Raw genomic sequence first — 17,964 nt, 5'->3', positions numbered from 1 at the left:
TCTCTTGCCCACACAGTAATTTGTTCCACTTATTTAATATGCACCAAACGGAAGATTTGGAAAGTGGCCCAATTCACATCAGTCCACTTTAGAGGCTGCCCTCTTTACCTCTGATCCAAATCCAGTGGTGTGCTGGTAAATATTTAACAACCAGCTTTCTGGGGGGGAAAATCCAAGCTGGATTTAGAAAGGGAAGAGGCACCAGAGATCATATTGCAAGCATACGCTGGATAATGGAATGGACCAAGGTATTTCAGAAGAAAATCACCCTGTGCTTTACAAATTACAGCAAAGTCTTTGATTGTGTAGGTAACAAAAAACTATGGAACGGTTTTAAAAGAAATGGGGGTACCACAGTATCTCACTGTTCTGATGCACAACCTATACTCTGGACAAGAGGCTAGTGTAAGGACAGAATATGGAGAAAACAATTGGTTCCCCATCGGAAAGGGTGTGAGACAGGGGTGTATTTTATCACCTTATTTGTTTAATCTGTACGCAGAACATATCATACGGAAAGCGAGATTTGCCCAAGATGAGGAGGTGTGAAAACTGAGGAAGAAATATCAGTAATTTAAGATATGTAGATGATACCATACTCTTAGCAGAAACCAGTAATGATCTGAAATGAATGCTGATGAAAGTTAAAGAGGAAAACACAAAAGCAGGACTATAGCTGAACGTCAAGAAGACTAAAGTAATGACAACAGAAGATTTATGTAACTTCAAAGTTGATAATGACATTGAACTTGTCACGGACCTCGGCACAGTCATTAACCAAAATGGAGACAATAGTCAAGAAATCAGAAGAAGGCTAGGACTGGGGAGGGCAGTTATGAGAGAACTAGAAAAGGTCCTCAAATGCAAAGATGTATCACTGAACACTAAGGTCAGGATCATTCAACCATGGTATTGCCAATCTCTATGTGTCGATGTGAAAGTTGGACAGTGAAAAAAGTGAATAAGAGAAAAATCCTTTGAAATGTGGTGTTCGAGGAGTGCTTTGTGCATATCATGGACTGCAAAAAAGACAAATAATCGGGTGTTAGAACAAATTAAACCAGAACTCTCACTAGAAGCTAAAATGATGAAACTGAGGTTGTCATACTTTGGACACATAATGAGAAGACATGATTCATTAGAAAAGACAATACTGCTGAGAAAAACAGAAGGGAGTAGAAAAAGAGGAAGGCCAAACAAGAGATGGCTTGATTCCATAAAGGAAGCCACAGACCTGAACTTACAAGATCTGAACAGGGTGGTTTATGACAGATGCTCTTGGAGGTTGCTGATTGATAGGGTTGCCATAAGTCGTAGTCGACTTGGAGGCACATAACAACAGCAACAATGTATGGATGTGAAAGTTGGCAGTGAGAAAAGTGGATAAGAGAAAAATCAACTCATTTGAAATGTGGTGTTGGAGATACCATGGACTACGAAAAAGAGAAATAATTGGGTGTTAGAACAAATTAAATCAGAACTATCAGCTAAAATGGTGAAACTGAGGTTATCATACTTTGGACATATAACGAGAAGATGTGATACACTAGAAAGACAATAATGCTGGGAAAAACAGAAGGGAGTAGAAAAAGAGGAAGACCGAACAAGAGATGGATTGATTTCATAAAGGAAGCCACAGACCTGAACTTATGAGATCTGAACAGGGTGTTTTACAACAGATGCGATTGGAGATCACTGATTCAAGGGTCACCATAAGTCGTAATCAACTTGAAGGCACATAACACACAGACACAAATCTGTGTGATAATCACATTTCACAGAGCTGACAACAGATTTGCTAAGCTTGTGCTAAAATTTGAGGACCAGAAGTTACATCATCTGAGACCTCCTGAAGGAAAAAAGTGTGTGTGTATGTGGTTGGGTGATATGAAAGATGGAATAAACTGCTGTCTAGAAGCAGTTTAGCCTTGGAAGTGATGTTTGTAACGAAAGAGTGGCCCCTGCTCCAGCACCAGCTGTGTAGGATAGCCTAATAGCCCCCATGGGGAGGGTCCTCGTCCTGTTCCTCTCTCTCTGCTGCCACCACTGCCTTGTGTGCCACCGAGGGCAAGGGGCACAGGGTTCCTACTGCCATATGGTGTTCTCCTCAGAAGGAGGGAAATGCCCAGCTGAATTCCAAGTCTCCTGCTTGGCCACTTCAGCCCGTCTCCCCTCCTGCTCTCCAGGCACTTCACAACCAGGGGAGCAGCACAAGCAGTCTAAGCCATGTAGGAGGACAACCAGCTCTTGAGTGTGTCCAGAAACTAATACAGCCCAGAAATCCAGTTCAGTGGTTTATTCAAAAAGAGTACAGTAGGGCCCCACTCATATGGCGGGTTACATTCCGGACCCCCGCTGAATAGCAAAAACCGCTGAAAAGCGGAACTCATTGAATAGAATGGCGCGCAACACCCAAAAAACGCCGTAAAAGCGGAAGAAGCACCGTATGAGTGGGGCTTTAGTCTAATTGCGTCTAACTGAGACCACCGCATTAGCAAAGTGCCGTAAAGCGAAGCGCCGTAAAGCGGGGCCCTACTGTATATGTAATAACGAGCGGTGGAGAGTGAGTGAACTAGTGAGTACGCTGATCAAAATTGAAATGGAACACTATACCAGAATATTGGTCTAACTATTCCTACACGTCCTGGGTTACTTGCCAATGCTTCCCGCCTGGCCCAGAGCTTCTGCAGGGCACAGGGCACAGATAAGGGTATCTATACATAATCAAAATAGACAAAAACATGCAGAAAAAAATAAATAACTGTGGGTACCCACCCCAAACTCTGCTCTGGGCCAGGACACAACATACACCCCAGGAAAGGGGAGGATCTCCTCTACAAGAAGCCAGTGCTTTTTACTTGGCCCGGAGCTTCTGCTGGGTGCAGGGCACAGATAAATATACAAAACATGTAGAAAAACAGTAAGTAACTGAGGGTGCCCAGCCGAAATTCTGCTCTGGGTCAGGACAAATCATACACCCCAGAACAGGAGAAACCGTCCTTAGGCAGGAAGCACTTGCATCTCATAGAGGACACCTTCCCCTTTCTAGGGTTATATATTTGTCCTGGCACAGTGCAGATTTTGGGCTAGGCACCGCCAGTTACTTATGTTATCTACACATTTTTGTCTATTTTGGTTGTGCATAACTGCCCTTATCCATGCCCTGCACCCGGAAGAAGCTCTGGGCTAGACGGGAAGCACTGGCATGTCATAGAGGACACCCTCCCGTTTCCTGGGATGTATGATTTGTCCTGGCCCGAGCAGATTTTGCAGTGGGCACCCTCAGATACGTATTTTTTATGATTTTATGACATTATACATATATGAGCATTTCAGAAGCCTGATAATTTTGATGCAATAGATGTATTGTTGCTCTTGACAGGGAGAGTTCCCAGATCACAGAGATATATGAGATGGGGTACCCCAACATATATTTTGGGGTTCAGAAACATGTTAACTTTGCTTTGGAGTTGATGTAGCTGTGAACTTTTCTTCTTTGGTAGTGTTAGGTCCAAACCCAACCACAAGCCGTCACAGCTTACTCACCTCACATTCACCCGAGAAGGTGCGGAGTTGAAAGCTTTGCTCCCACTGCCAGAGGCCCCAGGAAGTAAGACACAAGAATATACCTTTCCAAAGGGGTCCCAAGACCTTCTAGCAGGATGCTTTCCAGAGATGGGAACCCCACTTTATACAAGTTTTATACCCTCCCCGAAAGAGTTACTGGGTGGGGAGTAAAATGTCATAAAACAAAGAGAAAAGGAACACATATCAATGTAACAATTTAGGAGGGGAAAGAGGGGTGCTTGAAGGACAAAAGCCAGGAACATCATACTCCCTTTGACATCAGTCTTGCATATGTTATAACCTTGAGATAAGAACTGGTGCCAGAATGCCTGGGCATAGCTGGGAACATCAAAACACACAGGCCCATTAGACTTAAGATATGTACATCTGGGGGCGAATTCCTTCACCCCTGCACACATTTCTGGTAAGGCACAATAGACATGTAAATGTGACATTTGCCCTTTTGTTGTATCTCCCATTTCCCTTTGGAATGGAAAGGGATCTTAATTGTTGGAGCCTTGGGGAAGGAAAACATTTTTAACCTTTGCAGGCCTTCCTGTTTTCCCAACACAGGTGAGAGGTAAATAAACCGAATCAGTTTTATTTCTTCTATCATCTAATTTTACCCAACAGTAGTATTTTAAACTTTCAGGCAAATAAGAAACTGGAAACTAGTAACCAAGTTCAACATCGTCCAGGGTACCTTGTTTAGGAGGCCAAATTACTAAAGAAGTTTAAAAGTGTGTTAAAGCCTGTATTATAGACATGGTTCTTAATTAAAGTGAAGTAGTTGCCTGTGGGAACAGTTTTTGGAAAGCCTTATGCACAACAAAAGAAAAAAGGAGAGACAAAAAGATAACCATTTTGGAGTGGGCAGGAAGCAGGTCACCACTAGAGGGAATGAACGTGCATGGATTAACACTCCCCCTCCGCATCGCATCTCTCTGCAAAAAGTCATCAGGAAGTTGTAGACTTCCTCTCTCTTTTGTTTGGGCAAGCCAAGCGATGGCTGCTGCCCCCGACCCAGTCCAGGCCCTTCGGGAGGAGATCACTTGCTCCATCTGCCTGAATGATTTTACTGACCCAGTGATGATCGTCGGGTGCGGGCATAACTTCTGCCGAGCCTGCATCACCAAGAGCTGGAACGACTCCCTCAAGAACGTCTCTTGCCCTCAGTGCAGGAAAACGTTCTCCGAGGCGAAGCTGCAGCTGAACAGGAATGTACTGGAGAAGACCCAGCTCTGGTCGCAGATCCCAAAAGAGCCCATCTCCTCGGATAACCTCTGCAATTTCCACAAGCAGCCTCTGGACCTCTTCTGCCGAAAGGACTGGGCCCCGATCTGTGCCATGTGCAAGAAGCATCATCGTGATCACACAGTTATCCCCATAGAGGAGGCTGTCAAGGAGCAAAAGGTAATGAATGGAGCTAAACACCAGCGGTATGGTCTCCAGGGTCTCAGGGGGTCTTAGACCCCTACGTTTTTGGGAATAGGGTCCCAGCAGGGTCCCTATGCCACCAACATCCTACAAGCCAATCAGCAGGAAAGGGGAATGTATTAGCCACTGAGAAGAGTCTTCCAACACACTTCTTTACTGCTGAAAGTTGTGATTTACACAAGTTACTAGCCTACCAAAATTTTTGCTAGCCTACATAACCACTATTATATAAATGAATTAAAAAGCCGATTAAAATTAAAAACTCCTTATGACCCATGTCCTGCTGTAGAAGAACTGTGAAAGTGGGGAGAGAGAGGGAGAGAAAGAGACAGAGAACCAGACATCACAGCGTGCAAGGAGATTTTGTTAACAAGTTTTTCAGAAAGCCGGGTGGTTTGTAACTACCCTTAGAATTATTGTGTAATCTGCCCCTATGCTCTACTGTTTCTATGCAGTTTCACTAAAACGTCATACCTCTAGTCAGGGTTTCAGTGGCTTCCAAACGGCATATGTGTTCCTGGTTCACTGACCAATATTATGTGTCCATTTGAGTCCACTGATGTCCAAAAGCTAGGACTGGGTGTCCGTTTGGACACAAAGCTATTACTTAAAAATGCCTTGGGGGCAGAGGGGGGCATGAAAAGATTTTGTCATAGTGATTAAAGTATCTTTGGGATATGTTGGGTCCTGGACAGAGGTGCATTTGAGTCGGGGCTCTACCTCAGTGCCTATAATAAGGAGGACTTGTTAATATGGGATTGGATGAGCAGTTTGTGTCTTTTTGTAGGGAAGGGCAACGGACCAGTGGCAGAGCATCTGCTTTGCGTGCAGAAGGTCCTGGGTTCAATCCCAGACAGGGCTGGGAGTGGCCCCTGCCTGAAACCTCAGAGAGCTGCAGCCAGTCAGTGTAGACAAGACTTAGCTAGAGGGACCAGAAGTCAGACTTGTAGGTTCATTGTTTTTGATGCCTTTTATGTATTGTGTTTGATCGTAAATTGCTTCAGGACTTTTTCGTTTGTATAAAGCGACTGACAAATGTAACAACACCAACATCTGTATTGTTTGCTGGGGAGGGGTTGGGGCTCCATCCTTTCTTGGACCTCCATCTTATTTACTGCCCCTGCTTATGTTCCTTGAACAGCCATCTCTCACCGGCAGAAATGTTTTGTTTATGTGTGTGTGATATTTCAAACTGAAAACCCACCCTTCCTCCCCAGAGATTGCCCAGGGCAGCTCACACTAATAACATCACTTAAAAACAATTTAAAACAACACTTTTTTGGATTAACAGATAGCAGAGTACACGCTTCATAGAAATATCAGTCAAAAGTCAGGATAAATAAGAAAGCTTTCATATCCGGCCAGGGCTTCTCTTATTTTTACCCCCACAACTGACGTGCAACAGCTGAAAATTACTGAGGCCCGCAAGTCACAAAATGGTGGCGGAGGGGCAGAGCCACTCACAAAATGGTGGTGCAGGGAAGCAGATGTGACATAATCAGCTGGCAATTATTGGCATCACTTTCTACTGATATTTGATCCATCTCTGGAAATTACTGAATTCTTTGCCACAGCATCTTCCTTGTGGCAAGGATTTCCAGAGCTCAGCTTTCTTCAGGCTGAGCACAGGCATTTGTTCTGGAGTATTGTGTCTCAGCCTCTGCATTTTAGGCTGAATTCACTGATGCAGAAGCTCTAAGTGGAGAAGGCGTTTCTTTTATATTTTCCCATTTCTATCCTCACATTCATCTCAAAATACTTTTTACCCATATCCTGTGATTTTTTCTCCCATTGTTTTCACACTCAGCTTATACCCCATCCTCACCCCAAACTGCTCGTTTCTTCCATCCCTCCTCCCCAATCCTTCCACATTCACTTCTTCCTCCTATAACAACTTTCCTCTCTTATCCCCTTCCTTTCTGTTTCCAGGGTATTTGTTGTTACTATTTTCTAGTTTTCTTCCACATCTCCTCTGGCTCTTTCCCCTCAGAGGAGGGGGACCTTCCTCCTCACCTGAACTTCTCTGTCTCCCCTCCTCCTCCCCCCCCCCGCATTGGTCCCAACTAAAAGGCTGTAGGATGACATTTTAATCCCAACATCCACTATTCAAGCAGGCAGGCAGGGAGGCCAGACGATAGACCGTGTGTAAGCATCTCCTTCCGATCTCTCATTACAGCCCCTTCTCTTCCCCGCTCTGTGCTGAAAACCTTGGGTGTTATCAGTCAAGAATTCAAACATTCTAACAAGGTTACGCTGAGCTGAATGTTTTCACATCAGCCTCCTAAGATAACACCAGAGGGAGACATCTCTACAAGCATTCCCATGAGATTTCACACTTTACACTTGTTTACACTTTGGTACTAAGCGGGGATGTAGTCCTCTAAGGTCAGGAGGGGTCACAGACCCGTTACAATTTGGGAGCAGGGTACCAGCCAGGTCCCTATGTATGAGCCAATTTATTTATTTTATTTATTTATTAAATTTATCAGTCGCCCATCTGGCTGGTTGTCCAGCCACTCTGGGCGACGTACAGAATAAAATCATACAATTACATTAAAGCATTAAAAAATCTCAAACAATAATAATAAATAATAATAAAACCTAACCCATCCCAAAAGCCTGCCTGAAGAGCCAAGTCTTCAAGGCCCAGCAGAAGCTCATCATAGAGGGGGCAATCATAACAGTTATCAGAAAACAGAACCAACACAAAACAAAGCGGTAACAGCAAAGACTATTCCATGGTCTTCTACTCCAAGGCAATGCCAAGACGACGCCAAGTGCAACGCTAAGTGCGCTCTTAGCGTCGCACTTGGCGCAACACTGAGGCACTACCTCAGGCACCCCCTCTCCTTCATATACACGGAGCAGAGAAAAAAACAGGATGGCAGAGTTGTGAAGTGGCCACAGCTGCAGCAGCACACAGAGTCCTTCCAAACACAGAGTCCTTCCACACACACACCCAGCAGCCCCTCTCCTTCATATACCTGGAGCAGAGAAAAAAATATTGAGCATAAAAGGGGAGTGTGTTAGCCACTAGGAAGAGTCCTTGCCCTTTCATGCTGACTGGAGCCATTCAGAGTAAAAGGAAGTGAGTCAGCCACTGAGGAGACTCTTTTCAGTAGCTAACACACAGCCTCCCCTTTCATGCTGATTGCCTCCTAGGGACATCTGTTGTAGTGTTGTGTGGACTCAGAGATGACACAGAGAGCAAGAGAGATGAAGGAAAGGGGAGTGTGTTAGCCACTAAAAGAGTCCTTGTCCTTTCATGGTGATTGGAGTCAATCAGAATGAAAGGAAATGAGTCAGCTGCTGAGTAGAGTCTTCTCAGTAGCTAACACACATCCTCCCCTTTCGTGCTGATAGTCTCCTAGGGACATCTATTGTAGCAGTATGTGGACACATGTTATGAGCCTTTCATGGCTTGGTCACTGTCTGCTTTGAGACATCAGGTCAAGATGCCCCTTTTAGCACAGGCTTGGGGAGTGGAAGAGATGTTACATGGTTTTATTGTACTGAGCTTTATATTACCTGCCATGGGACCACATGGTGGAGGTTGGGCTGTAAATACCTATCCATCAATCAAGCCAGTTCCACCTAATTCTCATCCACATGAAAAGACATCACTAGAGTTGTTGGGTTGCAATTGGAGAACAATAGTTTCCTTTTTTTAGGGCACTGTTAAAGTGGGAGATGAGGAAACTGTGTGGCTTCTCCCTCTTGTTCAGTCCCCTGGTACCCCACCGGCTCTCCTCCCTTGCCTGCAGTAGTACAAGTTTGCGTCTGTGTTGGAATTGCTTTGAAATATTTTAAAGCTTTTTTTAAAATATGTTTTTAAAGCTTTTTTCCAAAGATTTTTTTAAGAGATGTTTTGTTTTAATATGTTTTTAAGGATGTTGTAATATATTTTAAAGTCTGTTTTTATGATGTTTTAGAGTGTTTTTAGTGCTTTTGTTTACTGCCCTGGGCTCCTGCTGAGAAGAAGGGTGGGATATAAATTTAATAAATAAATAAATAAGCCCCCTATACTCTTCTCCTCATGCATTCACACAATGCTTGGAGAGGGGCCATGCTCATAGGTTGCTCCCACTGCCCTACAGACAGCAGAAGGCACAGATACTTTTCACATGTTCAGCTGAATGTACAGAGGTGAAGGCAACACTCTGCAACCATACTTCCCCCCCTCCCCTCAAGCTCAGTAAATGTGGGGAGGGAGGGAGACAGACAGTGCAAATGGGACTGCCATCTGGCTTACTACTACTAGAGGGGAGGAATATGCAAAGAAGCTGCAACTACCTCTTATTCAATTCTTATTTTAAAGATAAGTACCTTTTCTCCAAGTTGTTGCCTGAGAAGCCTGTATGCCATGTGTCTGAAAGCAGGATCAAACTAGGTCTCCTCATTTTGACAACTTTCTCTCAGGGTCAAATCCAGAGCCGTTTAGAGACCTTGAAGAAAAAAAGAGATTTTGCTGAGAAAACCAAGGAAGCTGCTGAAACGGCTACCAAACATCTGTTGGTAAGTCTTGCATTAGCACTCAGCATGTTCAGGTGGAATGTAGCACATGAGGCCTGCTGCAGTGCAGGTGATGTCCCTGGTCCACCCTATGCCTCATTTCATGTTCCTGCAGAAGAGGAAATTAAGAGGCAATATGATAGTCATCGAATATTTGAAGGTCTGTCATATACATGACCTTTAGTGTAGTGGTGCCCACCCTTTGGGATTCCCTCCCCTTAAATATTAGACAGGCACCATCTCTCTTATCTTTCCGGCACCCACTGAAGACCTTCCTTTTTCAACAAGCTTTTTAAGTAGAGACCTTATCCCAGTCTGCATTTGTGTTAGAATTGCTTTTTAATATATTTTCAAACCTTCTTTTTTAAAATGTTATAAAAGCTTTTTAAAAAATGTTTTAAAAGATGTTTTGTTCTAATATGTTTTTAATGGTTGTTGTGTTTTAATATAGTTTGAAGTCTGTTTTTATGATGTTTTAAAGTGTGTTTGGTGCTTTTGTTTGCTGCCCTGGGCTCCTAGTGGGAGAAAGGGCAGGATATAAATCAAATAAATAAATAATGATAGATCCGATTTGTATTTTCTCTTGCTCCAGAGGATAGGAGCCAAACAAAAGGGTTCAAGTTACACACATGGTTGTATTCAACTACTCAGAATAAACCCATTGATATTAATGAACCTAAGTCATATCTATTAACTTCAGTGGGTCTACTCTGAGTAGGACTAGCATTGAATGCCATCCAAGATTTGTATTTATTTCTATTATACAAGACCATCATACAGTAAAACCATCAAGACAACCAGAGGAACAATGCCCAGGGATGAATTCTACTCAAACCACCATATTCTGACCATCTTATGAGAATGCTACATAAACTGTCATGCAGCATCCACACTTTCCAATCCAATGAAAATCATATCATCACTCTTCGTTTTTGTCCTTTAGTCCTCATGTATACTCACAAAAAAAGTTTTTGACTAAACATTAGCAAGAGCTTCCAGATAGTATGAACTGTCCAAAAGTGGAATAAACTAGGCTGTGGGGAAAAAGTGCTTCTTAGTCAGAGTCTGACAGAGACACTTTTATTTTGTGAGCAATTGCATGAGAAGAACAGCAAAAGCTAGAGAGCAGAAGCTCATGCGAATGAGAAGAAATCTTCAGCATACACACACACCCCCACACACATACTTTACTGCACTATATAGACATGCATAGTCATCAATCATAAAGAGACAGCTGCTTCCTTTGATAAAGATATGCTCAGCAGACACGCCTTTACCCTGCCCTTCAACCCATTAGAGAACATCCTGCCAGATGTTACATCTAAAACTGTCCTTCAACTTAACTAAGAGAATCTTGTTATACTATACATTTAATTCAGTTGCTGTATCTCTCAGACCATTTTTCACTCCTAAATGAGCATTTTTTCTTAGAGCGCTTTTCACTCTATTATCTCTGCTAAATCATGGAAGACTGGTGAAGTGCCAGATGACTGGAGGAGAGCTAATTTTTATTTATTTATTTGTTTTTATTTTATTATACTTGTATACCGCCCCATAGCCCAAGCTCTCTGGGCAGTTTACAGTAACTAAAAACATTAAAACAAATACAATTTAAAACAGATCTTATAAAAACAATTTAAAACACAATTAAAAAATTTAAACAGTATAAAACACATGCTAAAATGCCTGGGAGAAGAGGAAGGTCTTGACCTGGCATCGAAAAGATAACAGTGTTGGCGCCAGGTGCACCTCGTTGTCCCTATCTTCAAAGAGGGCAAAAAGGAGGAACTGGGGAACTACAGACCAGTCAGCCTAACATCAAAACTTCTGGAGCAGATTATAAAGCAGTCAATCTGTAAGCACCTTGAAAACAATTCAGTGATTACTAGGAGCCAACATGGATTTATGAAGAACAAATCCTGCCAAACTAATGTTCTCTCACTTTTTGATTGGGTAACCTCCCTTGCAGACTGTGGGAATGCTATGGATGTATTATATCTTGACTCCAGCAAAGCTTTTGACAAAGTGCCCCATGATATTCTGATTAGCAAGCCTACTTGTGACATCCAGGGTAAAGGGTGGAAGTATAGTTTCCAAATCATGTGAAGTATTAGTTCCCCTGTATTCAGCAGTGGTTAGGCCTCATCTTGAGTACTGCATCCGGTTCTGGTCTCAGCACTTCAAGAAAGAAGCAGACAAACTGGAACAGGTTCAGAGGAGGGCAACCAGGATGATCAGGAGACTGGAAACAAGCCCTATGAGGAGAGACTGAAAGAACTGGGCATGCTTAGCCTGGAGAAGAGAAGACTGAGGGGAGATACGATAGCACTCTTCAAGTATGTGAAAGGTTGTCACACAGAGGAGGGTCAGGATCTCTTCTCAATCATCCCAGAGTGCAGGACACGGAATAATGGGCTCAAGTTGCAGGAAGCCAGATTTTGACTGGACATCAGAAAAAACCTCCTAACTGTTAGAGCCATACCACAATGGAACCAATTGCCTAGAGAGGTAGTGGGCTCTCCGACACTGGAAGCATTCAAGAGGCAGCTGGACAACCATCTGTCGGGAATGCTTTGATTTGGATTCCTGCATTGAGCAGGGGGTTGGACTTAATGGCCTTGTAGGCCTCTTCCAGCTCTACTATTTTATGATTATAAATCGACCCTTCCCATGATTACTTGCTTTAACTTGACCAAAGTTTCAAAGTCTGAGGCCTAAGTATTCTGCTTGCACAAGACTTATTCATATGTTGCCCTGAACCCAAGTGCAGCTGTCTCTACACATGTACAAGTGTGAAATAAATCAATCAATAAAATAAAATCTGCTGGGAAATGCCCCTGCTAAGAAGCTTGTAGGCCACCATTTACTCATCTTCAGTTTAATGTATGTACGGTTCCCCATGTTCATCCCTTTGTTAAGAAGAAACCTTTTCCTGTTTGTTTTTCTCTGTCTGTCTGTCTGTCTGTCTGTCTGTCTGTCTGCAGGAGAGGACAGGCCGTGAGCGCCAGGGTTTAGTGGCCGAGGTCGAGAAGATCTGCCAGGTTTTGAAGGATCAAGTGCATTTCCTGTTTCCCCGTCTGGGAGAGCTAGAAAATGGCATCTTAAAGAAGAAGGAGGAAAATGACAGCAAATATTCCAGGGAAATAACCCGACTCAATGGCTTGATCAGTGCAGTAGAGGAAATGTATAATCAGCCATGGGCTGAATTCCTGAAGGGAACAACCCTGCTCAATTCCTGGATCAGTGAGATAGAGGAGACATGTAATCAGCTAAGAACGGAATATACAAAGGTGAGAACATTGTAGAAATGCAAGCTCCTATAGCAAGGATGGTGAAGTTCAGGTTACGGAAATCATGCATCTTGGGGTCAGACAAGAGGATTTTACATTGTTCACGCAATTAGGATTTTAAGCAAACCAGCCTGATATGCACTTCCAGAGACAAATATGCAGACCAGAACACAATTATACTTCAGCTTTTGCACTTCTCCAAATTTTGAGATACAGATCTTGGCTCAAAAAAGCATTCCAACATGCATATTCTAGGGTAAATGTCATACAAAAACACATGCGTTTAAGGTAAAACATGTATGTAATGCATATTTTGTAAAAAAAAAAAAAAGGTTTAAAAATTATGCAAAAATATTTTCTGTGATATTTGGAACAGACTTGTGGATGAAAAACCGCAACGCTGAGAGAAATAGACCAGTTCATTCACACCTACTTCCCACCCACCCCTACCACCTGGTGCAGTCCATTGGCACCAAAGGAACCTGATGCAAGCAATAGGTGCAGGGGGGCTAATCTGCCAGAATCCCACTCCAGAGTGGGGACACCATGGCTGCAATTGACATTTTAAAAAATTTGCATAGTTAATATGTGTGTGAATGATGCTACCTCTGATTCAGGACATTTTTACACTTAGAAGTGGAAGAACATGCATAAATAGCATATGGTATAGCCCTTCCTGGGTAGCACTGTCAGTACTGTTTCAGAAAGCAAGTGAGGAGGTACCATCAGAACGTAAGAAGATCCTCCTGGGTCAGGTCAGTGGCCCATCTAGTCCAGCATCCTGTTCTCACAGTGGCCAACCAGGTGCCTGGGGGAAGCCCAAAAGCAGGACCCAAGCACAAGAACACTCTCCCCTCCTGAGGCTTCCAGCAACTGGTATTCAGAAGTATACAGCCTCTGACCGTGCTTGCATATCTTCTGTGTAAACCAAAAGCATCTCTCTGCATGTTAGAAATGAGCATGTCCAAGTGAAGTATTACACAATACACATTTGCTTCTACACACATGATCATGCAGATGAACACAAATCTGGGCTTTGAAGAACTGTTTCTCCTATGTAGGTTTTCGCTTGAGTGCAAAGCTGCAAATGTTATTTATCTAGTTAGTTTTTAAAAGGCTGGAAGTAGGCACAACAGCTACTGGAAGGCACATGAACAGCAGAGGAAGTGGGGGGCATGGAAGAGGAAGGGTTCACACATGCCCACAGGGGGAACAGGCTGCTGCAATGCATCTGGTGCCATCGTAAGAGTGGATTGCTTTTTTATATATTTTTGGATACAGATTATCTCCCAGGTAGGGAAAACCTGAATTTAATACTCAAAAGGAGCTGATTGAGAGGAACGTCATGTGAACAATAGCCAAATACTTGGGGACAAGGAGCTGCAAGCACACATTAAATGTTGGCATGAACAAGCCCAACCTCTGTGCCACAATGAAATGTGAGGCTGGCAGCAGAATTCCCAAAACACCAGTGCCCATTTGAGCACTTCGATTTGTGGAACAGACACTGTTACAGATCACATAATATCCATTCTGCACTTGCAAGAAATTGTTCTTTTAGTGTGGTAGCACCTGGTCTTTGGAACTCCCTGCCTGTTGGCATCAGGCAGGCACCTTCATTGTATTCTTTTCTGTGCCTGCTTGAAACTTTTTTTTAGGCAAGCCTATCTAGAGACACATCGATGCTGATGTGTTTTAAATTTTTTGTCTGTTGATGTTCTGTTTAACAAATGTTTCAAATGACTTGTCTTTAACTGTTTGATCAATAATTTTAATGTCTTTTGTAAACTGCTTAGAGGTTTTTTACAATCAAGGGGTATATAAATGTCAAAAATAAATAAATAAAATAGGGGGTGGGAGCTCTTGCACTTTTCCTGGGAGCCCTGCAAAATGATGAGACTTTCCCAACTGGAATCCTCAGCTTAGCATGGGGGTGTCCTTTGTGCACCTGTATAGATACCCTTTTGTTATCCCTAGAAAGTGACTAGTTTTCTCTGTTTCTTCTTGTTCTAGGAGTTTTCAAGCACCACCGACTGGTATGTATCTCCTCCTGTAGCCTCCTCCCTCCACTGACCACAGGAAGGACTTTGGACATCTCTCTAGGGCAGGTGTCCTGGAGGGAACCTTTGGCCCTCCAGATGTTGCTGAACTACAACTCCTATCGGCCCCAGCCAGCTTGGCCAATGGCCAGGAATGATTGGAGTGATAGTTCAGCAACAGCTAGAGGGCCAAAGGTTCCCCACACCTGCTCCAGAGGAATCCTTGGTGTTTGGGCTACTCCTTGTCTCCTTCCTTTGGATTTTTTGGTTATTTCCGCCTTACATTTCTTTGTGCCACCACAAATGCTATAAATTTACATTTAAAAAAGAAGGCGCAGGCTCATAGGATTTTGTGGTTTTTTGCTTTTGTACTGTGCTAGCACCATTTTGTTTTTCTCACCGAAAAAATTTCTAGTTTGGGTGTTATTGGCCATGAGAGTAGGTACCACATGAGACCACTTTTTATGACAGCATGGCTGGGACTGATGGGAGCTGTAGTCCAAAACATCTGGAGGGTGCTATTATTTATTAAATTTATGTCCTGCCCTTCCTCCAAAGGAGCCCAAAGAGGCAGATATATATTGTTGTAAACTGCTGCCTTGAGAACTTGGTTTTGTTGTTGTTATGTGCCTTCAAGTCGACTATGACTAATGGCGACCCTATGAATCAGTGACCTCCACGAGCATCTGTCATGAACCACCCTGTTCAGATCTTGTAAGTTCAGGTCTGTGGCTTCCTTTATGGAATCAAGCCATCTCTTGTTTGGTCTTCCTTTTTTTCTGCTCCCTTCTGTTTTTCCCAGCATTATTGTCTTTTCTAGTGAATCATGTCTTCTCATGATGTGTCCAAAGTATGACAACCTCAGTTTCATCATTTTAGCTTCTAGTGATATTTCTGGTTATATTTAATACAGATAAGTAAACATAGGATACCAAAGTGTTTTATATATACCACCTCAATAATCCTCCCAACAACCCTGTAAAACAGGCCAGTATTATATCCACTGTACAGATGAGAGGCTGTTCACTTCCTTTCCTGCCTTCTGTACCTGCAAGGGGAGATCTAATTTGGTTTTCAAAATAGATGTTTTGTGTAAGAGCAGTTCTGTGCAAAAGAGCTGTTGCCTTTAGCAACAACCAGTGGAAAGGGGGAGACAGCATCCTTTCCTTTGGGCGAATGGCAACAAAATGGGAATAGGGGGTGTGGTGACAGATGGCACCCAGTGAAATGTCACTGCACCTGTATATAAAACCCACCCATACAATGCACTTCAATGTGCTCACAGACAGGCAACATGTGATTTTATATTGCATTTTCTTCCCTTATCTGATTATCGACAGATCGGAAAAATCCTAGCTTAGTGGGGATAAAGTGCTGGATGCCATGAGGAGGGCTTGTGTGCGCACTGCAAAGAAAAGAGACAGAGAGATAGAGAAGCAGCTTCGTATCGACATTAAACTCCAGTGTGGATGAGCCCTTTTCAGCAGAACTTCCAATGTCATTAGTGAGAGACATAAATGTAAATGTACTGCCTTCAAGTCGATCCCCACTTATGGAGATCCTATGAATAGGCTTTTCATGCTAAGAGGTATTCAGAGGGGGTTTACTGAGGCTGAGAGGCAGTGACTGGCCCAAGGTGAGCTGCATGGCTGTGTGGGGATTCGAACCCTGGTCTCCCAGGTCGTAGTCCAACACCTTAACCACTACACCACACTGGCTCTCCTTGTGAGAGACATGCTTGTGCTATATTCCTCGTGGCCCTGTACCTTCAGTGATCTGTCCTTTAGAGAGAGTGCGTACGTGTGTGTAATGTTAGGCCACTCAAAAGTTCAGTTTTGCAGAAGCAAGTCAACGCAGGACAAGTAAAGTGAAACAGCATGCTATGCTTTTTTGTGGTTTTTTTGTCTCCAGGTATGGTGAAGAGCAATTTGAGCAAAACACTCTTGGTGACCTGGAAAACAGATGCGAAAAAATCACTGAGACAAATATCGCAGTGAAGAACATACTGCAGAAATGCAAAGGTATCAGGAAGCATGAGAGAAGCAGATCTGTTTTCACTTCCTTTTTTTTTCAATTAATTTTTATTCAAATTTTCAAAACCAAAACAATACAAAAAGAAAAAAACACAAATCAATAACTAACACAACAAGAAAAGAAAAAAATATATAAAAATATTGACTTCCGATTTGTCATAGTTCAGCTATAAATCTATAATATATAACAAGCCTGTCTCTTAATAGATTATAAAATCACCTTCCTCCAGCGGTTATCTTAATTGGTTTCAAATCTCATTAACATCATATCATTTTATTCTTCCACAAAAAGTCAAAGAGAAGTTTCCAATCCTTGAGATATATGTCCATCAATTTTTTTTTCTAGATAAACATGTCAATTAATCCAACTCATCAAGTCTACTAAGTCCAGTAATTTCAAATCGCACTTCTTCCATTATCCATATTGGTTCCATCTTCCATCTTTACGCACCCAATAATCTTGCTGTCATAGTCATATAATAAGAGTCTGATAGGAATTTCCTTTATCACAGATATTTTCTTGCCATTGTTACAAAAGGAGCCAGGCCTGAATGTAGGCCAGACTAATAGGAACTCTATATTCCTTGAGACACCAATAAGGAATAGAGACGAGACCAGATTGCTGCAAATGCTTGCCTTTATTTGAACCTTTGCAAAGGGAGGGCCACTCTCAAGTGGCTCTCCAGAATTGCTGACAGCCATCATATTTATAGGCTATAGATGCGTCACATACATAACATTAGAAATGCATAGCTAATCAAGAATACATCATTGTTTAATTTCTCAGCAGCTGTCTATTCTGGTCCACTTCTCTGTTCTCCTTCCAAACTTCCTCTATCCTTGACCTTTGGTTCGATAAGCTGGGAACAACATTTTTAATTGTTAAAGAAGCTGATAAGCGGAAAACTCCCATACTTTTCATAAGGGAGGCAAGCATATGTTTCATTTAGCATTGTTTGATTTTATTTCAGTACAATATTTTAATTTTAACTCATTGCAACACCATCAATTCCGAACGTATCACTGAAGTATTGTTTTCACTTCCTGTGGTAAACTAGAACAAGGGGATTGGCTTCAATGCCCGCT

At 42.7% G+C, this 17,964-nt stretch overlaps 1 protein-coding gene across 1 annotated transcript in view; it reads left to right on the top strand.

Annotated features, from left to right (window-relative positions):
• Positions 1-4,492: 4,492 nt before the first annotated feature.
• The window catches only part of LOC133380965 (zinc finger protein RFP-like), a 29,008-nt gene continuing 15,536 nt past the window's right edge, over positions 4,493-17,964 (top strand). The window contains exons 1-5 of the mRNA XM_061619250.1: positions 4,493-4,980; positions 9,424-9,519; positions 12,501-12,806; positions 14,820-14,842; positions 16,757-16,866. Of these exons, the coding sequence (XP_061475234.1) occupies positions 4,573-4,980; positions 9,424-9,519; positions 12,501-12,806; positions 14,820-14,842; positions 16,757-16,866 (943 nt within the window). The 5' untranslated portion in view covers positions 4,493-4,572. The remainder of the gene's footprint in view (positions 4,981-9,423; positions 9,520-12,500; positions 12,807-14,819; positions 14,843-16,756; positions 16,867-17,964) is intronic.

This window comes from Rhineura floridana, chromosome 3 (assembly GCF_030035675.1).
Source record: "Rhineura floridana isolate rRhiFlo1 chromosome 3, rRhiFlo1.hap2, whole genome shotgun sequence".
In the NCBI taxonomy this organism is placed as follows: domain Eukaryota; kingdom Metazoa; phylum Chordata; class Lepidosauria; order Squamata; family Rhineuridae; genus Rhineura; species Rhineura floridana.
The sequence above is the reverse complement of the archived record's forward strand: the minus strand, read 5'-3'. Positions and strand labels throughout refer to the sequence as shown.